This window comes from Varanus komodoensis, unplaced genomic scaffold (genome assembly GCF_004798865.1).
Source record: "Varanus komodoensis strain SLA01 unplaced genomic scaffold, ASM479886v1 scaffold22, whole genome shotgun sequence".
NCBI lineage: Eukaryota > Metazoa > Chordata > Lepidosauria > Squamata > Varanidae > Varanus > Varanus komodoensis.
This window is the reverse complement of record NW_025335606.1, coordinates 18,740,000-18,763,053: the sequence shown is the minus strand read 5'-3', so window position 1 is coordinate 18,763,053 and position 23,054 is coordinate 18,740,000. Positions and strand designations below refer to the sequence as shown.

At 45.5% G+C, this 23,054-nt stretch overlaps 1 protein-coding gene across 1 annotated transcript in view; it reads left to right on the top strand.

Annotated features, from left to right (window-relative positions):
* Positions 1-22,692, top strand: part of PTPN18 (protein tyrosine phosphatase non-receptor type 18) — a 53,661-nt gene extending 30,969 nt beyond the window's left edge. Inside the window, exons 6-18 of the mRNA XM_044431068.1 lie at positions 821-859; positions 1,006-1,074; positions 3,694-3,756; positions 5,112-5,254; positions 6,003-6,069; positions 7,585-7,662; positions 8,324-8,413; positions 13,835-13,914; positions 15,271-15,602; positions 17,347-17,429; positions 18,942-18,969; positions 21,410-21,514; positions 22,311-22,692. Of these exons, the coding sequence (XP_044287003.1) occupies positions 821-859; positions 1,006-1,074; positions 3,694-3,756; positions 5,112-5,254; positions 6,003-6,069; positions 7,585-7,662; positions 8,324-8,413; positions 13,835-13,914; positions 15,271-15,602; positions 17,347-17,429; positions 18,942-18,969; positions 21,410-21,514; positions 22,311-22,378 (1,245 nt within the window). The 3' untranslated portion in view covers positions 22,379-22,692. The remainder of the gene's footprint in view (positions 1-820; positions 860-1,005; positions 1,075-3,693; positions 3,757-5,111; positions 5,255-6,002; positions 6,070-7,584; positions 7,663-8,323; positions 8,414-13,834; positions 13,915-15,270; positions 15,603-17,346; positions 17,430-18,941; positions 18,970-21,409; positions 21,515-22,310) is intronic.
* Positions 22,693-23,054: the final 362 nt, after the last annotated feature.

Sequence of the window (23,054 nt, the reverse complement as noted above, 5' to 3'; positions counted from 1 at the left end):
TACAGTCAACTGGAAATGGAAGAGTTGAGGAGTTCAAGGAATGAAATGGCCTGCTTAACCCTTCCATTTTATAGCAGCCTTCCTCAGCCTGATATTTGTTGGACTACAGCTTCCATCCTCCTCAGAGAGAATGGGAGCTATAGGACACCACGCATGGCTAGTTGGCAACTTGCACTGCACTGCTTTTCAAAAGGTGATAGCATGCTGCCACATTTGTTGCATGTGTTCCACTTGTTTGACAAATGGCAGGTGTGCCTCATCTCCATTTTATATATATGAAAAGTAAAGCCCTCTCCTATGGCAGAGAACAGGCTTAATCTCCACTCCATTTGTGGCTTCTTTAGTTCTTACTAGATATACATGAGTGGCTACCATTTGTTCCTCTGTGCAAGAACTGAGTGCTGCACTTTGAGTTGGTGTTTAGGGAAGGCTAAGAATGCTTGCCTCCATCATTTACTTGGTCTCCACTGAGAATTGCTCTGCAAAGGATCCTTGCAATGGGCAGTACCTGATGCTGTCACCCCACAAACTCAGATGGTATGAACAGAGCTCCACCAATTCTTTCTGCTCATGCAAGTAGTTCTTCAAACGTAACGTACAGTCAGTCACACAAGTTGTTTGAGTTGGCAAACATGTGGCACAACTGCATGTGTGCAAAAGTGACTTTAGTTGGACCTCCCATAATTGCCCACACTTTGCAATCTTGATTCTACTAGTCCAAGAAGGCATTTTGCTAGCCCATTTTTACAGGAGTGGTGCCTCTGAGAACAAATGACGAAACACACATGACCTTCACTTTTATTGTCTTCTCTCATTGCAGGTGATTGTCATGGCTTGCCGGGAAGTGGAAATGGGCAAGGTGAGACCTAGCAAAGGAGGGATGGCAGCAGGAAGCGGGGGTGCCTTCTTGTGCCACTCATCTGACCTTGTAGCTTCAGTTGGAGAACTGCTGTTGTCACCATCCCAGAATCTTAGCTAACCTCCTTTGCTTTCCTTTTCTTCCAGAAAAAGTGTGAACGCTATTGGCCTTTGGCAGAGGAAACCTTGCACTTTGGGCCCTTTTCAGTGTCACAGGTGAGCTGGTCACTTGCAGTGGTACAGTGATACCTGTGGAACTGCAGGCTTGTGTTGTAACAGTCCTCTTAGTCATGTCCCCAAAGCAAGTCCAAGAATGCAAGTAGCTGCATGGATCCATATCACTCTGTATTTATGGGTGGGTGCATGTGATATATGCATCTTTAGAAGACTGGGTCTGAGCTACCCATTCAAGACCAGGCCACACCAAAATACATCATGTTACAACAGGGATTGCTAGGAATACAGACCCCATACTGTTGCTTGGAAATCTCATTCCCCACCAGCTACTGTGAGGATTGTTGCTAGGCTCAGAAGAAATAGGGAAACCTGAGTGGGGCAGCAGGTGATGGCTTGGTCTCTGCTACCCAAAAATCATGGTGCTTCAACCCTATGAACCCTGGCTAGACCATGCCACTGGTTGCATGTGCATAGGCAGCAAGCCGTGGAGTAAGGAGTCCAGCCTAGCCCCTAGTTTGCATGTGTTGCATAAGCAGAAACATTTCAAGTTGCTCAAGTGGGCTTACATAATTCTCCTCTTCCTCTCAACCTTATGCTCACAAAAGCAATCCTGTGAGGTACCCTGGCTGAGTGTCTGTGGCTGACCCAAAGTCACCCAGTTGGCTCCAGATCTCCTGAGTCCCAGACCTGCAGTCTTAACCACATGATGACCTCCCTCTATTTGTCCACAGTCTCTGATACTTGGAGGGCCAATATTTAGACCCTGCATCAGCAGCTAGTACCCAGAGCAACTACAGGGGCCCCAGTGCCTGGCAGGGTTTCTATGTGTAGATGCTGCATTAGTCCTCCCCTTCCTCCCACTATCCCATTCCAGACAGGTGAATCTTCAAGCTGATCCTAAGGTATCTTCGTGCCATAGGATTGTGGGAAATTCAAAATGGCTGTTCTTAGCCACTTCTTCCTGCCACCACCATGTGGAACTGACTAGCATGGGGGAAGGGGGCAGCGGGACCTTCCAGATAGTTCTTTGCCAGGGGTCACTACAGATCTGGATCCAGTCCTGCTTACACAGGGTTGTATATCCCTATACAGTGGTACCTTGGCCCATGAACTTAATCCGTTCCACAACTCTGGTTGTGATCCAAATTGGGTGTGACCCAAGTCAAATTTCCCCATAAGGTTCAATGTAAATAAGGTTAATCCATTCTGTAATTATTTTTTTTTAAATCAGAAAAATTTGAAACAAAGGGACAAAGAACAACAAAGTAACAAAGTACTGTACAGTACAGTGGAGAACACTAACCTAGGTGAGGGGGAGGTTATTGTTTTGAGGGAGAGACCCCCTCCATAAGGATATTGGGGAGATCTCTTTCAGGGGTTTCCTCTCTTTTTTGTCTCTTAGCTGCAGGGTCAATTTTGATGAAAAATTTGTCTATAGTCACTTGTTTTTTCCTGCGCTGCATAACCCTCCAGAAATGAGAGACCATGTTATCGTTCATATGATTCAACACTCTGTTCGTTACAGTTATGTTGGGGTGGAGCTTTTCAAAGAAATCCTGGCACTCATTCCATTTTTTCATAATGGATTGTATCACATCACTGCTAACCTCCTCCCTGTCTTCCTCTTCCTCAGTGGAATCCTCCTCAGCAAGTGCCTCCTGCTGCTCACTCTGGAGTTCAGCAAGTTCTTCTCTTGTCAGCTCCTCTATGTCTTCCCTTCATGAACGCAACTGTGCTCGTGGTCATCTCCCCACTTGGGGGGTGGGGGGAGATAGCCATGATCTTGGTTGCCACCCAATGTGGAGTTCGCAACCCAAGTCAAAATTTTCATGAAATTTTTGTTCGTGACCCTTGGTTCACAACGAACCAACGACCCGTGGTTCGTTGCAAACCAAGGCATTCATGAGCTGAGGCACCACTGTATATTGTAGAGTCATGTATATTTAATGAATTGGCTTAATCCATTCTGAGAACCAAGTTAGCAAGGGGCCTTCAGCATTTCTTATTTCAGCTAATTTCATAACTTGCTTATGTGAAGAAGAGCTTCCTTTGCTCTTTTCTGAATCTGCTTCCTCCCATGTTATTTGTGACTTCACCTTCAGTTAAGTCCACTTCTTGACAAGAGTGTTGAGAGAGTGCAGTCAAAGCTCTAGATCCCCTTCACAAAATTTTAAATCTCCAACTATTGGCGGGGGTGGGGGCAGGGTGGCTTGCTTGCTTGGATTTTTGATGGAAGAGTTGGCTGGGAGGGTACGGGCACTGACATTCTACTGGTTCAAGCTTGCCATGGTAGATATTCCAACAAGGTCAAGCAGGTTGAAATAGGCTGACATAAAGCAATTATTTGTAGATCTGGGATAGGGAATGTATGGCTCCCCAGATGTGGAGTGCAGCTGCCCTCAACGCTCACTATGATTTAGGACTGGTGGAATTTGCACTGCACATCTGGAGGACCATGTGTTCCCACCCATGGTGTAAATGCTGCCCCCTGAGCACCAGAGCAACAGTTTGCTTGCATAGCATCTGTACAACCGCTCCACAATTCCACCTGCATCTCAGGCAGATGGCATAATGGGAAGAGTGCAACGTCTTCTCAAATCCCAGATCTATAGATGATTTTGAGCTGCAGTATGGCCTGTTTTCTTGTCTCTGCTTCAGGTCAAGGAACAGGAGCTCAATCCTGATGTCATTCAGCGAATGCTTTCTTTGACATTTCATCAGGTAGGGATATCATTTTGCAGACTCTTAACTGATGGGGCCAGGCCAGGGCCATGGGCATCTAAGTAGGGGGTGTAGGGGTGGCATCTAAGTCCAAGTCTTGGGGTATTACATTCTCAATTTCTGGCTTCTCCAGAAGTTGAGAATGAGCTGAAGGAGCATCAAGAAGAAAAGCACTGCTCTGTGGATGCAAAACATGATGCAAGCCCCCCCCCCCCATTATTCATAGTTTAAAATTATTTCAGATAAATGTGTGTTGCTGTCTGTGATGTCTGTTTACTTGTTTGTATACATATGTTTTATAATGTATTTTAATGTATTGATTTTTGTAAATCCAAAAAGGCAGTTTAGTTAAAGAATGGAACAGAAATGTAAAGAATGAAAATGTAATAATGCAATTTAAAAATAATCATTTAAATGTGGAGAGTGTACATCTCGACACATTGACCTGTTAATGAAAACATGCCACCAACAGTTCTTATTGCTTGCTCAGGGCATGTTGGTATGCATCAGATGCCATAGGCTAATTATTCACCAGAGCACAGGGCTTCTCATGTCTCCTGAATATGAAGGCCATGGTTTGTTTAGGGGAAACAACTATCAGATCCGCCGTGGCTTGTTGTTGGTTATTTGAGGATTATTTCCTCCTCAAGCAAGCCATGCTGCCACGGTCTGGATGATGCAACAATCCATGCCTGGTGGGTAATTGAGGAAATGGTGCTCCCATGTATCAGCACATTCCACGGACTGAAACAAATCACTGTGGCTTAAGCCATGGTGGTTCGTATGATTGTGTACACCTGTACATACCTGGAAGGGACCAGGTGAACTTTGTACCTGCTGTTGCACCCTGCAGCTGTTCCTTCACTGTTCACTGCCATTGTCAGTCCCCTGCGATGACCCTATACCTGGGAAGTGAGAATGTGGCCTCCATCAAATCTTGGTCGCTTGGCTGATGAATGAGGACTCATAAACACGACAGTACAGCAACTTTTGGACACATCTACAAAATCATTTTGAACACGGTTCACCAATTAGGGCTTCAAGGCCTTGCTCAAACAATTTGTCTGCAGAGGCAGAAAATATAAACAAAATGTTCCCTCCTTTCACAATTAAATGTCACACATGACATTTCAAAATCTGCTTTCCCCTCCCTCAGTTCAAAACGCAAATGTAAACCTCCCACTGCTAAGAATGTTCTTTTAAAACTTGTTCTGTCTCTGCCACCAAATGCAGACCCAGCATGCAGAGTGGAAGAATGGCTTATGGGTAGCATCTTTTCTATATGATGTGGCTGCTCTGTAGGAGACCAAATGGCCCAAACAGAAGGGTGTTGATTACTGATTTTCTCATCCTAGGAGGAACATGTTATTGCCCATTTCCAGTACATGGCCTGGCCAGACCGGGGCATCCCAGACACTTACGGTCACTTCCTTGATATGATTGAGTATGTGAGATGTAAGCAGGGTGAGGACACCGTACCCATCTGTGTGCATTGCAGGTAGGGGGCACCTTGGGGCAAAGTCCTATAGACAGACAGCATTGCCCACTCACTGAGTAAATGCTGCACTCACGAAATAAGCAAGCAAGGCCTCTTCTTGGCCGGTAGCTGGTTAATGTGGAGAGAAGGAATAAATGGATGGTTCTTGCAGTGGAAGGAGGTATGAAGACCTGTTCTCTCCTGCAGAGGAAGGCAGGACACGCTCCAACGGAGCAAAGCTCAGGGAGCCAAGGTTCCATTTGGATGCCAGGAAGCACTTCCTGACAGTCAGGACCCCGAGGCTGTGGAATGGGCTTCCACGAGAGGTTCCTGAGGCCCCATTGGTGCAGGTGTTCAAGGATAGGCTGGACGTCCACATGGTGGGCATGTCGTGAGTGGAGCCGGCTGGTGCCAGAGGTCAGACTGGATGGCCCGGGAGGCCCTTCTGACTTGCTCTGTTTCTATGTTTCTATGTTAAGTAGATCTGTATTTTACAGGGCTTGTGTTTTAAAATGTTAATAAATGGTGGGAAAATTAGGGTTGAATAGAAAGGTTGCCAAGCTTAGATAGAGTGGTAAAATCATTCCGGGAGTTTAAAATAGATAGCACAGAGCTCAGATGCTGTCTCTCCCAACTGGGCAACAACAGGTTCAGGCAGAGGAAAAAATCCCATTTCTACTGCAATGCCTGGCTTAAGCCTATTTGAAAGAACCAAGTTACTTTGTAGATAGACCATCTCTCACTACCTTCTTCTTTTCTCTCTTCGCAGTGCTGGCTGTGGCCGGACAGGTGTCATCTGTACACTGGATTATATACGGCAGTTGCTACTCAAACAGGTATTTCAGCCCTTTAGGCAAGTTGGGCCTGATCTAAGGAAGAAAGGGCTGAATTGACTTCTCAATGAATCGGTTTGTCTTTGGGTCTGTCTCTGCCTGCCTGCCTGCCTGCCTGCCTGCCTTGATTCTTCTGGTCTGTTTGTATGAACAACGGCATGCTTAGGCAAGCAAGTAGGACATGTGGGCAATGCCTGCACCTCCAGATGGTTTGGCATACAACTCCCATCACCCCTAGCCAATGGTGAGGGGCCATGGATTTTGTAGGCCAAAGTGCCACAATAGCTACAAGTTGCCCACTCTGATGTAGGATTTAGCACAATCTTCCCCAATTTGCTATCCTCCAGAGGAGTTAGACTTTAGCTCCCACTATCCTAGATCAGGGTGGTGAATGTTGAACCTTAACACATCTGAAGGATCCCCACATTGGCTATTTTTGGAAGAAAATTCTTGAACTCAAGGATAAACCAATTTTTTTAATCCTTCATGCACATACTAATGATCATCAGGATGGGGTTGGGGTCATGTCTAGTGTTTAAAGGTAAAGGTTTCCTCTTGACATTAAGTTCAGTCATGCCTGACTCTAGGGGGTGGTGCTCATCTCCGTTTCTTAGCCAAGGGAGCCAGCGTTTGTCTGCAGACAATCTCCGTGGTCATGTGGCCAGCATGACTAAACATTGAGGTGCACGGAACGCTGTTGCTTGCCCACCGAAGTGGTACCTTTTTATGTACTTGCATTTGCATGCTTTCAAACTGCAAGGTTGGCAGGAGCTGGGACAGAGCAACGGGAACTCACCCCGTTGTGCAGATTCGAACCGGCGACCTTTCAATCAACCAGCCCAGCAGCACAGCGGTTTAAACCACTGTGCCACCTGCTAGTGTTTGTGGCTAGCTTTAAGCTTCAACAAGAGGTATTTTTGTTGCTAAATTGTTTTTGGATTTCTCTTTTGTTAGGCCTTAGTATGATTGCTTAACATTTCTTTATTGTGCATTTTGCCCATGTATTTATTTCTGTGATATGTTTAACCTACCTCAATGAAGACTTATCTTGTTACCATTTGTTAAGGTTAATGAATGGTCAGAAAATGTTGCTGTATTTTACTGGGGGAAGGGTCATAATGTTTCTATACACCATTTTGAGCAAGGCTTTCTCCTGGAAAAGCAGCATACAGATAAACTGATGATGAAGAAGATTAATAATGTTACATGTAGCTTGGTCCTCAGTTTTGGGAACAAGTAGCCTCTGAAAAGGAACTTGGCAGCCCAATCCCATTCCAATCTCATTGAAATGCTTTTAGCTCCCAGGAAAATGTCTCAACTCCTGTGCCCTCTGCTTCTTTCAGACAATGCCTCTTAGGATATGTTCTCTCACCTCAGAGGGAACATGAAATGGGGAAAACAGAGTAACAAATGGGGGACTTATCTAAATAGAGGTGCGTTGCTTCTATGAGGCTTTGCTCTTATGTGAAAGCAAGCCCAGATATCCTCCAAATGCCACATTCTCCCCTGTCTTTTCAGAGGATCCCTCCTCATTTCAACATTTTTGATATCGTCTTACAAATGAGGAAGCAGAGACCAGCTGCTGTTCAAACCCAGGTGAGCCCTGTGCCTGCTGCTTCCATCCCAGTTGGCCCAAGACCTTTTACTGCCCATGGCCAAAGACAAGAGAGAGGCAACCACTCCACTCCCAGCATCCACGGCTGCCTCACTCTGCATAAAGGCAGGACCATCTCTGCTCTCTTCCATATCCATAATTCCCCTTTGATGCATCCCTTGTAACATTGCTTTATTTTCCCTGATATGAAGAAACAGCTGTCATTCACATATGGACAAAGCTAAAGGGATGTGTCTAGTTACCACTGGGGTGAGAGCCAAAGTATAAACTGCCACTGGTGTCTTTGGAGTACTGCTTTGCTGCCTCTCTGCTGTAACCCATAGAACGTGTTTTATATCTGGACCCACAGAACTGGGTCAGAGCCACTGGGGAATGGGATAGCCCCCATGGACATCATACCAAAGGCTTGCTTGCATGTCCTGGCCAATGTGAGACTGCTTACAGCCTTCGCCAACCTGATACCCATTAGATGTTTTGGTGTACAGCATGACCAGTGGTTAAAAATCCTATAGTCCAAAATATCTAGAGAGCATCAGTTCAGGGAAGCCTATGCCAGAGTATGGTAGAACCTCGGAGATTCTAGGAGCTGGCTTTTATGGAGAGAAGCACTCTTCTCATATCCATCTCCTATTTCTTTGGCAGGAGCAGTACCAGTTTGTCTATCATGCTGTTACTGAAATGTTCTGGGCTGCCCTGAACTTCTCTAACAAAAAGTATGAAAACATCAAAGAGGTAAGAAAAAGGCTCAGAGACGAGAGTGTCTGCAGCTCTCTCCACAGAGGGGCAGTGTCTTCTAATTCGTTTATGAAAACCAACATTAATTCTCTGCCCTAGAGGGCAGTAAACAGCTTCCTGTTTGGGGCTGCACAAAGTTTAATTTCTTGTGATTGTCCTGCCTTTGACTGCAATGTTTCATTTTCTGCCTTTGACTGCCTACTTAAAGGCCTTCAGGAGACACAAATATGTACAAGATTAAAAAAAAATACCTTATACTTTTTAACAATGAAACTTGGCCAAATATTTGGTGGCATCAACGACATGGAAGAAGGGGTGAACAGTCTGCTGATCAAATTTGCAGATGGTACTAAAACCAGGGCAGTGGCCACAACTGAGGAGTGGCCACAACTGAGGAGAAGGTACTCCATATCCAAAAGGATCTGGACAGACTATGGAAGTGGGCAGGAGACAACAGGATGGCGTTCAATGTGGATAAGTGCAAGGTCTTGCACTTGGGGCATAGGAATGGGTGTCATAAGTACAGGTTAGGGAACAAGTGGCTGGAGAACATCCCTTGTGAAAGGGATCTTGGGGTGCTGGTTGACTGCAGGCTAAACATGAGTCAGCAGTGTGATGCGGTGGTCAAGAGGGCGAATGCCACCCTTGGTTGCATAGCTAGAAGCATGGCTTCTAGATTGAGAGGTATTACTACCACTCTATGTTACTCTGGTGCACCTGCAACTGGAGTATTGTGTTCAGTTTTGGGCCCCTTGTTACAAGAAGGATATAGCCAGGTTAGAGTCAGTGCAGCGTAGGGCCACAAGGTTAGCGACTGGTTTGCAGGGAAAGCTGTATGAGGCGAGACTGAGGGAACTGCGTCTTTTCAGCCTGGAGAAGAGGAGACTCAGAGGGGATCTGTTGGCGACATACAGGTATGTGAGGGGGTGTCACATGGAGGTGGGTAGAGTCCTGTTCTCCCCTGCAGAGAAGGGCAGTACACACTCCAACGGAGTGAAGCTCAGGGAACCAAGGTTCCGTTTAGATGTCAGGAAGTACTTCCTGACAGTTAGGACCCCGAGGGTATGGACCCCGAGGGTATGGAATGGGCTTCCACGGGAGGTGGTTGAGGCCCCATCGGTGACAGTGTTCAAGGATAGGCTAAACATGCACATGGTGGGCATGTCGTGAGTGGAGCTGGCTGGAGCCAGGGGTCAGACTAGATGGCCCAGGAAGCCCCTGACTTGCTCTATTTCTGTTTCTCTGTTTCTGTTTTAAAGTAAACCCTTTGTAAGTTTCATTTCTCTGGTTGTATTCATTCCTGAAGTCAGTCATTCCTGAATGCTTAAAGATCAGCATTTCTGGGTATGATCTTTTTGCAAAATGTGTGCATGTGCATGTGTTACATGAAGTTATTGGTTTACCTATTCAGTTATTACATTTTTATACCATGTTATCTTCAAGGAATATGCATTAGCCTTTTCCAACCTGCTATGTTGAACTACAACTCCCACCGTCCCCTAGCTAGCCAAGTAGTCTAACAAATCTGAAGGATGCCAGGTTGGGAAAGATGGACATGCACCATTTCTCTCCTGCCTTCTCACATTTTATGCTCACAAACGCCCACTGAGGCTGAAAAATAAAAGGTCACCCAGTGAGTGTCATGACTGAGTGGGGGTTTAAACCTGGGCCCTCCCAGCCCACTACACCACCTTGGCTTTTAACGCCTCTTAAAGAAGAAATTTATCAATGAAGGTGAGAGAAATGAACAGTTGTAGATTCCTAAATACAGTGATAACACCATACCCTTCCTTTAGTGCTATGCACATTTACTTGAAAGCACTTCCCTTTATGTTCAGCAAGACTTACTCCCAAGTTAGCATGCAAGGATTGCAGACTTATGTTCTAGAGTGTCACAGCCCTACTGTCCTTACAAAGTGGCTTAAAATTCTGCCCTACCAGAGAGGCCAAGGAGCAGTCAAGTGAGTCAGGGATCCAGTTGTTCTGGACAGTAAGGGAGCCAAGCATAATGTGATAGGGTGCTGCCTGGGAGCCAAACAAGTCACTTTAAAGCTGTCTCTGTTCCTCTATCTCCACTTGGCACTGGAACCCTGATCTGGAGTACATGATCAGTTTGGCTTCCCTTTCTTGAGTAGGGCTCAGAGATGGGAGACCTCATGCTGCCAGGGGGCAGTTTGCCTCTGGCTGCTGCTGGGCTTCACCTTGGACAGGTTGCTTCCTCTGCTCCTGGGAGTGATCCGGGTAGGGCTGGAACAGGTGGCCTGGGTAGTACCAGTCAGAGCACTTGGGTTCCTCTGAACCTGCAGCATCCTCAGGCAAGAGATCTTGGGAATCCAACTGGAGCACTTCTCCTGGGGAAGGAGGATTTAATCCTTTGTTCTAAATGACATTTCCTCAAAGCTGCTAGTAACCACACAGGGAGAGACAAATTACAGACACCTATATGAAAATTACCCCATTTAACTTCTGCTTTGTTCTGTTGTTCCATCTCTGTCTCTCACACATGAGATCCCCACACACACATGCCTTCTGCTACTCTGTTTAGAGAAAGTTCAATTTTTCTTAGGCTCACTTCCCCAAAGAGGCAGTGCATTAATTTTCACACATCTACTCATGAGGATGATCCTCCTTTGCAATCCTGATGCCACTTTTAAGAAGGATCATGTAGCTGTGTGCAAATAAATTACCTACAGAGGGTTCACAAAGGACACTGAGGTACAGAAGGGAGTGAGATGAGATGAGGGTTCAGAGGGTGGCATTTGAAAGAACACCACAACCACCACACTTCCCTTTCTTGTGTCTGAATCTTGCAGCTGGGCAGGAAGGGCGGATCAGCTACTTCAGACATTTTCTAGCTGAGCTCAGCAGATCCATCTTGTGGTCATGTTCTCTTAGCATTTGAAAATGTTCTCACAGAGTTGCAGGCCAGGCTGTCACCCTGCTTGGAATCTGGAGATGTTTCAATTCCGGCAATGCATTCCTGTATTCCTCCTGATTGCATTTCAACGTTGCCTGTCTGCTTAATGATGGGTAAATTCTTCATATGCTCACAGAGTTATGAACCCCAAATATAAAGACAAAAGTCCACAATTATTACAAGTTACTGAATTATCTTCAGTGTGAGTGTGTGTGAGTGTGCGCGTGCATGCGCACAAGGATCACATCACTGAAGTGCATCGTGAAAACATGGCATGTGTAATGTAGTGCTCTTCCCAGCAGGTACCCAATGTTAATTGAACTTGATTTTTAAAAATAACTTTCAGTAAGCAGCAAGGTATCTTGTCAGGGACTTCAAGGTGAAGTTAGCATTTTTTTATAATGCACATTTTATTCATTTATAGGTTAGCTCTTAAAGAATCTGAATGTTTTTGTTGTTTTTAATTCAGACCCTAAACATCCAGTGAAATAAACACCAACAAGCCCAGCAAAACTGTTCACATGATCATAGAATATAATGAAAATAAGCCACAGGGCCTTTTTCTCTGCCACTTGTAAGCCCATAATTACCCAGAGGGAGAGTGAATTGTGACACCTCAAAACCCATGGTTTGTTTTACAGCTCCTGGGTGGTTTGTAAACCTTTCCAGCCAGCCACCTTCATGGGGTCTGGAGATCATGACAACCTCCTCTCAGCCTGGGAAATCATGCTAAATAGGCAGCTCATTACTGGCATGTTCAGGGAGGGAAAATTAACCACCATGGCTTTCCCCCCTCTGTGGTCATGCAAACCCACCCAGAGCCTCAGGCAGGGAAGTTTGGTGACTTCTCTGTCAGTGAGGCTCTTTTTCCACTAACTCCAAGGTTCATGAAAGCTGTGCTGGGTGCTTAATTCCACCCCCAAAATAGTTCATCACCACAAGCCAATCTGATGAAACTCAGAATAAAAGCTGCAATGGATGAGGAGCTCCATCAAGACAGACATCACCAGCTTCTCCTGGGTTCCTGAAGACTCAGCCTCTCCCCCAAAACCTTCTGGAAGAGAAAGGTTATAATCCCTCCAAAATATTGTCAGAGAAAAGCTTCTTGGGACTTCTTTAGAGAGCATTTTCCATAGCCTTGGAGAATGGGAAGATGTGCTCTGCTTCGATGCCCAAATTATAAGTGCAGTATGCGTGCTGGGCGTACCATTGCCAGCAGTGGCACCCCTGGTTTTTCCCCCAAGTCCCCTCAACACACACAGAGCCATTCTCTCTCTTGGAGGACAAAGTGCACTCCCGTCCGTAGCTCTTAAACTGGCCTGCTGCCTTGGGGGTGGGTGTCCCCTGGCTCATGTTTTGATGTAAAACTACTGCCAGTCCAGTCAGCCTCTGTACATGGAGAGGTGAAGGGGATGGCTCCAGTGAAATCCATATGCCCCCTTACGTGGCTACACCTAACTTTAGCCAGAGCAGCACCCTCCCCATAATCTTTTAAGAACACTACCAATGAGGGCACCAGGCCTCTTCCACCCTGCAATGTGGGCACTGCTCCGCTTCTTTGCCACAGAAGGTCCCTCATTTCACATACCCAAAAGAGGGCTGCACTCTCACCTCACAAACATTAGTGAAGCCCGTCTGACCACAGGAAATCTAGGTGTGGGTCTCACAAACAGCAAGTGTGGTAAGCCTGTTTGCGATCTGTTTTGCTTGAGTCTTCACAAGGGGGATAGCAATCGATAGTTAGAAATATGCAGTGCTTTTTTGTTAAAAAAAAGGTGCTGGAACTCACGTCGCCGGGAGTAAGCACACACACCGATCCCAAGCCAGCAGCGGAGCAGCGTCTGGAGCAGCTATCTCTCACTATCAGATAGCAGATCGCAGACACAATAGCAGCCTGCAGGCACCATGTTAATGATGTTTGCTGCTGATCTGTTACGCCAAAATCACTTCGTAAAATCCATTGAAAAAAAGGTGCTGGAACGCCGTTCATGTGCGTTCTATGACAAAAAAAGCCCTGGAAATATGGCACGACAGGCCAAGCCAGAAGCCTTCTCTCACCTCCCCTGGATTGCCATGCAGTTTTCCAAAAGGGTGAGGGAGTATTCATTAGCATCATTGCTACATACTTGGAGGAATTCTGTCATAGGACAGACAACTTTCCTATATCTGAAAGTCTGAGAATCTTGGTGGGGAAATGGGAAAAGTTCATATGATCTGGCAAGTCCAATGCTAGGAAATAGTAACCATTGCACAGAATTCTGGGTACACCGGTACATTTGGGAACACCTTTGCAAGATAGGATTTTTCCAAGGGCAATGAAAGACTGAAGGGAATGGAGGCTCAGGAGCTCACGTTTACTGGTCTCTTTCTCTCTCCCTCTCATAAGCACGCACAGGGTTAATGCATAATATTTCTTATTTCTCACTTCCTGCAGCAGGAAGTATAGGCAGCTGTGCTGACCTGAAATTTCCCTCACTTCCCTTCTCTTCTGTTTTGCGCAGAACAGTCTATCGCTCTATGACGACGCCCTCTCCCTCCGACACCCTGCGGCTCCCCTGCTCAAAAGAAGCACCATCCTCCGGTAAGGAGGGCTTAAGGAGGGCTTAGGAACTGACCCATCGGAATAGCTGCCTGTCACCTTCTGCCCTACAGAAAAGCAGAGTCTTTCCTGTAGTAGCACCTCGCTGGGGAAGTCCAGTTTATACAAACTTTGGGGCGGTGATTTGGGGCAGTTTCTCAAAAAACTTCATGGTGGGAGAAAATGTTTGGGGGGTGGGGTTCAACAGAGTGCTGTTTATCCATTTTTATATTCTAAGATGGTTGATTATCATGTAATTATTATTCTCTTGTTTTATGCTTTGGATATATTTGAAGGGGTTTGGGCTATCTTAATCCTGTTCTGTGGAAAACTGCAGGCTAAGTGGAGGGAATGACAATAATGAGAGCTTTAATAAAGCTGCTGCAAGAAGTGAAGGAGTTGAGGCAGGATTGAAAAGGATGTCTATTTGGCCTGAACACTCATCAAATCATAGAATAGTAGGATTGGAAGAGGCCAAGAAGGCCATCAGGTCCAACCCTCTGCTGTTGCAGGACACCATGTTACACCATTCCGTTCAGGTGACCATCCAGTTACTTTCTGAATGCCTCTAGTGTGGGAGAGGCCACGACCTCTGTAGGTAACTGGTTTCACTGTCATATTGCTCTGACAGTGAGGAAACGTTTTCTTGATATCTAGCCTGAATCTGAGTTGTTGCAACAACACTCTGGTATGAGCGAGAAGAGATCTTGTCCTTCTTCTTTGTGACAGCCTTTCAGGTACTTATAAAGTGGTATCATGTCCACCCTCAGTCTTCTCTTCTCAACTTTTAAATAGAACCTGTTTAACTACTGGGCTTCTTCTTAATGCCACCTCTTTATCTGCCCTCCACTAACTGCTCAGGTCTGGAAACCAGTATTTGGATGAGCAGTTGTGAAGGAATGAAAGTTGAGCTGGATGTAGGAGCAGAGGGTAGACTGAGACTGCAGGAAGCAGACTGGAAAATGAGTGTGAGTTTACCATGTCCACTGTCCTTGATATGAGAAAAGAACAACTGCAACCCATTGAATAGCATAGTTCTCCAGCGTGGGGAAGCAAAACAGCAGCTAAATACAAGTTGGTTCTTGGGGTGCATTTCTCTCTGTTGGATCCCAGGGTTCCTTAGGAAAAATTCTAGGCAGAGCTGCTGCTGATAAATAACAGCAAACTTTTATTTGTATATACAATTTCTTAAAGCAATTCCAGCTTTGTTGTTCTGCAAAAGTTCTAACCAACTTTTGAAGAAAATGGACCTCACAAAATGTCCATTTGGAAGGGGCGAAGGATGTTTAGGCTGGCTTGTAGTTCCTGAAATCCTGTTAGAGAGGAGACATTTGTAGGCCTCTGTATTATCTGATCTAGGAGTATCTCGGTGCCAGCTGAACCAACCCCCTCAGCACTTCCAGACTTGCCACCAAAACTCACCAGGAACATGGGAGACACCTATGCTGTGGTGAACAAATTCCGGCAGAGCAAGGCGGGAGCATCTCCTACCAGTGAGGCCAAACCTGATTCAGAGCCACCCCAGTATGCTGCCGTGAAGCCTTGGAACAGCAGTATGCTCGACCCCGCAGCGATTGACCCCACTGCCTTTGTGGGGTTACAGGCCAGCCACTCGCTACCTGGGAGTCCTGTACGGCGGCTGTCTCCCAGCACAGCCTGCGATTACTCCAGCTGTATCTCATCTCTCTCAGGTGATGTATGAGAATAGGTGTGTGCAAGAAGTTGTTTTTTATAGAACAATACTAATGATATTAGAGTAGTCTTCCTTGATATATATCTGTGTGATCTCTAAGATTATCAGGAGAGGTGCTGTTGGTTGTGCTGCACTTCCATGTTGCTGCCTTGAAGCAACCCAGAAGCAGGTATTCACCAAGGTAGTGTCCACCTTATAAAATGTCCTCCCAGTCCTATTCAGGAGGCACTAATACACCTCCTTATCCAACCCTTATCTGAATTATTGTGCTGCCTGGTTAGTTTGCCTATTAGTTGTTATTACTATTATTACATTACATTTATATGTAATGTATATGTATATACCTTTATATGTATATACATTTATATCCCACCTTTTTCCCCTTGCAAAGAGCCTAAGGCAGTCTTTCTTCCCCTCCATTTTATCCTCACAGCAACAACCCTGTGAGGCAGGTTAGGCTGAAAGTCCACGATTAGCCCAAAGTCACTCATCAAGCTAAATGGTTATATGGGAACCAGAACCCAGATCTCCTGAGTCCCAGTCCAACACTCTAACCACTATGCCACACTGGCTAAAATGGCACTTTTATTTTTGATCTTAAATATTTTAACATATGAGGTGCTTGTGTTTATTATATACTATAATTTCTGATTTTCTAAACTGCTTAGAGATGTTCTTTGATATGGTAAGTGGTATATAAATTGATTAAATAAATAGAACAAATTTTGATATTGCTGTTTTAGTGAGATGGTATTTATATAATAACTGGATATAGTATGTGCATAGTAATGTTGAACATTCAAAGCCCTTCATGTTTGCATGTCACTATAAGCCATCATAGGTTATTTCACCTCTGTGGCTCCAAGAAGCAGACCAGCTGTCATTTTGAATATGCAAACCATGGTAGGTGGGGATGTGCTGCAGCTTGTTGTGTTGTTTAAACCCAGGGATTGAGGGTTATTTGAGGGTTCTCTGAAGGCTGCTCAAGCCTCAAATCAACCATGGCACTCAAGATTGCACAGTTCGACAAGCTGTGGTGTACTCATGACATGGCTTGCCAATTTAAAATGGCAGCTGGACACATCTTGGAACTCCCAAGTAAATGGATTCATGATGGATTTTCCAGATGCGTGGGCTAGGTCAGTATCTCATTCCTCTTTTCAAACAGCTATACAAGGTAGGACTCATACTGCAAACCTGAAAGGGAAGGTTGTCATTGAGAAAATACTACCTGGCCTGAAGCCACCTCAGTTGCAATCCTATACTTGACTTGACAATATGCCCTACTGAACTCAGTGACTTAAACTTGAGTAAAGTGGCATGAGTTGTTGGTCAGTTAATGGCTGAGGAGACCTTTGAACCAAGAATGTCCTCAATCAGGGACAACCTTTCTTAAACTATTCTGCTATTTATAGATACAGATCCATTAAGATGTCAGAACAGGAGTTCTAGTGCAGGTAAGCAAGACTATGCCAGCAAAAAAAACAGGGCAAATGACAGGATCCAAATTTGCTTTTGCAGGGTACACTATAAATTTCTATATGTGTCTAGTAATGAAAAACACCCATACCAGCCTTGTACATTTTTGGTGGCATCTGTCCAAGCCTGCCCTGTAACCTGTTCAAGTTAAGCAGAGGGGTTCTTGTGGGGGATAGGTGATGGATCCTACAGGTTCAGAAAGCCCCTGTCTGGAATAAATCAACTTTTGTTTTTTGGTCTGACCTTTCTCTTCTTGTCTCCAGGTGATTCCAGTTCCAAAGCTGCCACCTCCCCTTCTCAAGCTAATGGGACTGGAAAAACCCTCTTGAGAAATCTGATGCCCCCGGTACATGATCTGCATCATATTTTCCTGCCAGGTTCCTATGCCACAATACAATACTGAACAGACCTTGACAGAAAGAATACACCAGCTGCATTTAGAAATTGGCTCTTGGAGTGAGCCATGGGAGTGTGGTTGGCTAGAGTTTTGCCTTTGGCCCTAGGGAGCTTGGGTTCAAGGGCTGCCTCTGCAAGATACTCATTGGTAGAATGGAAAATTAGTGACTTGCCTAATGACAGGTCAGTGTGAACTCAATAAAAATTGCAAAATATTTTGCAGTAGTGTAGTGCTAGATGGTAGCATTAGCCACAAGCTGGACTTTAGAGGAACAGTGACCTCTGATTCTGATTCATTTCAGTGTCTATTGTGATTGGGCTGAAGGGGCAAAAAGTCAACCAATTTCTTTCCCTCCGATACGTGCCATTTACATAGTCAAGTTTGCAAATGAAATGCAGGAAAGAGCAACATTTGGTGTTTCCTAAAAATCTCAGCTTTCTTTAAAAACAAAAAGTTCTGGCTTCTAGTCCTTATGGGAGAAATGCTTGCAAAAGTGTGAGTAATATCTAATGAAGCTTTGAAAGAAAGAGCAGCTGCCGAGTAAGGTTCCCTGCAGCCTGGGCTTCTGTGTTTGCTCCCCCCCGCCCCCCCGCACCCTCCCATGACCAGGAGAACAAAACAATTAAGATGTACATCAATTTGTGTAAAAGCAGCATTATTCAGATGTGCTTGATTTGCATACTTCATAAAAGTTTATTTATTTAAAGCTTTTCTATCCCATCCTATTACAGAACATCTAGAATGTTAATAGATGTTATAGAAAGTAACAGAATTTACTGGTGACAGAATTTGGGTTACTTTGGATCAGAAATCCAAAGGGTTTTTCCTAGGTTTGGAAAAATACCTGAAGGTGTGCTAGAAGTCCAGAAGGCTAAACCCTCTCTTTCTTGTTATATTCATGTGTTGCTTTTTCCTGAATAACAGATGGAACAATAGGATTTGTGCAATCCTGTTCTTGATCATTTTGTTTCAAGAACAGAGGAGAATCCTGGGCCTGAGTCATCCCCATCCTTGTGACTGCTGCAGCGTAGGAGCTGGGTGTTGGGCTCCTTTCTGCCCAGGGGCAAGATTCAATTTCTGAAGTGCTCTCAGTGGGAAGTGGGAAAGTACAAGGTGTATTCCACTAGTGGGAAGGACCAAAGGCAAAAGCAGCAAGGCCAAAATATTTTTGAACTTAAAGCTATTGCTGCCAAGAAATAAGTTTTGGGAAAGTCATATGAGCCTTTAGAGTGGGGACAAAGCTGCACAAAAGCCAGGATATTTCAGAATGATCTGTGATGTGGCGAAAGGAAGTAAAGAGAGCACAGGGGTCGGTGGCCATCTAGGGAACTGCAGGGCTGGGCTGGAACCCCAGACCAAAGGGCCTGTGCCTGTGCTATTGGAGGGTGCTGAGCTGAAGCTTGTTGGAGCAGAGAGACTTTTCTTGTTCTCCTAATATGTGTTTTCCTCCCCTCTCTCTAGGCTTTTACATCATCACCAGTGAAGAAAGGTGAGAAGCAAAGCAGTTTATACATGACACAGGGATTCTTGGGTTGAATGCAGCGTTAGAATAGACCCATTGAAAATGAGGCCCAGCACACACTCCCCACAAAGATGTGGCCTGCAATTCCTCACTCATGATGTTCAGGTGGTAGCCAAGCACACACGCTGCAAGATCAACTGGCTAACCAGCTGCAGCCTCTCCTGGAGAGCAGTCCCCGGTCTTGATCTCACCAGATCATGCCCAGTTGCATCCAGACTGGATTATGACAACATGCTCAGTGCTTGAATTATGGGGCAACAGTGGAGGTGGTTTTATTTTAGAAAATCCACACACCCTACTCCCTAAAGTCTGATTTAGGTAAACTACCTTTTCTGTAGTCTTCCAAACTTTTAAAAGGGGCTATCACAAACATGGGGCTTGAGCCCCTTCGCCTCCCTGTAATTCAAGCACCAAGAAAAACCCTGAATAGGGGTGGGTGTGAAGCTTTACCCAGAAACTACAACTAGGTCAAAATATAGGTCATAGGGTATTGCATGGAGAATGATGTCCATTTTGCAACCACCTCACTGGTTCTCAGTTGGTTTCAGGGCCCTTTGCTGGCTCCCAATTAGCTTTTGGGGTGTATGCTGCTTTTTCCTGTGGAAGCCCTAAATCATAGGTCCTCAAAGTAAGGCCTGGGGCCAGCCCGCCATGCCCATTTATCCAGCCCACCATGCCCATTTGGACACGCCACGCGCGTGCCGCCCGCTGCTGCCCACCTTGCCCCACATGGGGGGAAGCAGCGGTTTGCTTGCTTGGAGAAAATGATCTCCAAGCGAGCAAGCCACTGCCTCGTGCGCCTACCTCACGGCATGTGCCTGCGCCATCCGCACCTCACCTCACTTTGCCTCGCCACGTGCCCCGCTGCCCCCCTCAGTGCACTTGCCTGCCTGCGCAGCCCCCACCCCTGTGCCGGCCCCTGCTGGCCCGTGCACATCACCAGCACCTTTCCGGCCCACGCCCAGCACCGGCAGCTTTCAACTGGCCCCCTGGTGGAAAAGTTTGAGGACCCCTGCCCTAAACGATCTTGGATGCCTTAAGGACAACCTGTCCACATGCAAACCTGCCATGTTAAAATCCTCTTGAGGGACCCTGTTCCTCTTTTTGTTGCCTGAAATACAGGTGGTGGTGATGTAGCGCAGGGCCTTCATTGTGGTGGGCCTTCTGTTGTGGAGCTCCCTCCCTAGGCTCCTTTGCTTGCTGGCTTTCTTCTACCAGGCTAAGCCAGGCTTCTTCAGGAAGGCTTTTGGGAAAATGGAGTAAGTAAAATAAACATACTGCATCCTGGCAAGATGTGATGTATTAGAGCTGGGATGCAAAACCTCTTTTAAACTAAAGGCTGAATGCCATTTTAGAGAAGTGGTTATCCCAGTGGTGTGGGCCCTGAAAGGAAAAAAGGATGGGGCTAGGAATATCCACATACTCCAACTTAAAGCTTGTATTGGCAAGAACCAAGTTTTGCTACCTGTTCATATACTGAAAGTATTGTAAGGCCCTCTGCCTATGGTTGTTACAGGAGGCTTTTACCCTTCTAATATTGTACTATCAGTCTTTTACCTGGCAAGAGAGCACAGAAGATCTATTTGCCTTTCTATTTCTTAATTTCCATGGAGCAGGTCAATCTTTGCAGGTCAGTTTAAAAGCATGTGAAGATAAATGAATATTAAACACTATTCCAGAACAAAAATTCTGTGTAGCGGCTACTAGACATGATCAAAACATGAGCTTAAAAGAAACATGAGCTGTGCTGCACCACCCACAATCAGCTGAATTAGACCCATTTTAGAGAGATATCCTGGTGTCCAACAGACACGAAACACAGTGTTGGCCAAGTAAGATGCAGCCAAAGTTTCATAGATGTGACAGGTAAATGCCCAAATGGCAATCCATTGATTAGGCCTTTTGTGGTGCTGCTCACAGCAGTTTCTTAAATTCCCAAATGGGTGGACAGGTTCAAGGAAGTTGGGGATCCTGTTTTAGGCCATATGACTACTAAGATTTAAACCTCAGAGGCAAGGGCTGGTGAAATGATTTGTTTCTCAGATGCAACCTCTAGGGTTTGGGGTGGATGTTTTGATGCCCTACCAATGCTTACCCTGCACGGATCATAGAATACAACTTTTCCAGCACCATGTTTCACCAGCAAAAGCGTATGTATTCCAGTTAGTTTCTGTGCATACTCTAAAGAGCTTACAGCTTGCTGTTTGATTGGTGACTGTTTCAGTCCTGGTCAAGCCCAAACTGTACCTGAAGTTTCCAGTGGACAAAGGCCAGCTTGCACCTAACAAAAGGTCACTAGCAGCTTAGGAGCTGAGCGCCTCTCAGTGTTTTGGCTATTGGGGAATGTTTGCTTCAATTTGTTGTGTGCTAGCACATTACAGGCATTATGTTCCCTTCTTTTGAACAGCTCCACTATCTCCCCGGACTCCCTCTGCGCAAACATATGAAGAAGTGGGTGATACCACTCCCAGGGGCGGCTCAAATGCTGTGGGGGTCCCTGCCAATGCAATGGGTAAGGCAAACTTTGAGCAAAGGAATAATATTGCAACATGCTGCACTTGGTGGGGAAAAGTACAAGCTTGGGGGCTAATGTGTGTATTGGACAGCAAGGAGTTTCAAAATGTGTACCTATTTTTCACATTTTTAATGCCCTGGTTTGTTTGTAATTTGCTGATAGTTTCTAAGTTGCATACTTGTAAATGCTGCCTGATCACCCCCTTTGTGAGAGTGACCAAACCATCTATGGACCTTGCCCAGGATTTCCCTTACTCCTCCTAGTAAGAGGAGGTATTTCTGTAAAGGAGGGTTCTGGTTAGGCTTGAACACAAATAAAGAGAGCTGCAGTAACCAAGGGTCTCTATGGAGAGGATGGGAAAGGGAAAAGGAATTGTACATATATGTAGTTATATCAAGAAAATGGCCATGGGGAGAAGGGGAAAGAAGAATTGTTAATGAAGAGAAATTCAGAGAGATCTATGGAGCGCTCTTCATATTCTGCCCTGTGCTAATCTGAAAACTGACCAGTAGGAGCTGGTCAGTTGAGTTGGTTATTTTTACTCTGTTGTGTTTTTAATATTTTTATCATCATTTTAATTTTTGAAATATTTATATTCCCATGATTGCCAGTCTCCTTGAATGCTGTGTACAAATCCAATAAATAAAATCCAGTATGGCACAAACAATTCTAAATCTTGCCTAGAGATGAAAGCAGGAAAAACTGAGCTGGGGAATATTACCAAAGTACTGTAATGACAGGACAAACTTCTCAGTAGAATCTCCCTCCCCCTTCCTTCCCACTCTTTACATAGGCTTTAACTTCCGCATTGGGAAGCCCAAAGGACCCAGAGACCCTCCTGCTGAGTGGAGCCGAGAATAGATGCTTTGGAGAAAATGAGAGACAAAAAGGGACACTGCTGCAGCCATGGAGTGACAGGCTGGACTGGACTGCTTCGTGCTCACCCTGCGGGAGGGAGTGGAGGCACAAACTGAGCAGGTTGTCCTCCGGAGCCATGGAGCACACTGGAGCAGCTGCAGTCACTACACCTCAGGAATTTCTGAGCCAGAAGAGACCTCCGAGGGGTGGCAGTCACCGAAAGCGTCCATTAGGAAACCAAGATCCTTCCCTCAGCTTCTCTTCAGCAGATTTTGAATGGTTCTGGGGTCAGAGAATAAACTTGGCTTTCAGATTTTCATGGTCAACCAATAAAAATGTAAGCCCAGTATTGGGTGCAGTTAGCACCAGAAACTTCAAGCACTGCAGCCCCAAGTTAAACAAAAAGCATGGGAATTTATGCCATGGCGCTCTATCTGACATCAGCTAGAACAAATCCACCCTCCTCAGGAGCTCTCCACTCTCTGTAAACTCAGTTTTTCTTCTTTCTTGTCTTATTGGCAACAGTCATTTTAGGAAACAGGTGTGTGTGAGAATGGTAATGAGATGGGGAGGACTGGAAGGAAATTTTTTTTGGGCTTTGGGCCAAAAGTATCTTCAGATGCCCATCCTACACATCATCACACCTCAAACCAGTTTCTTCACAAATGAAGTTTCAACT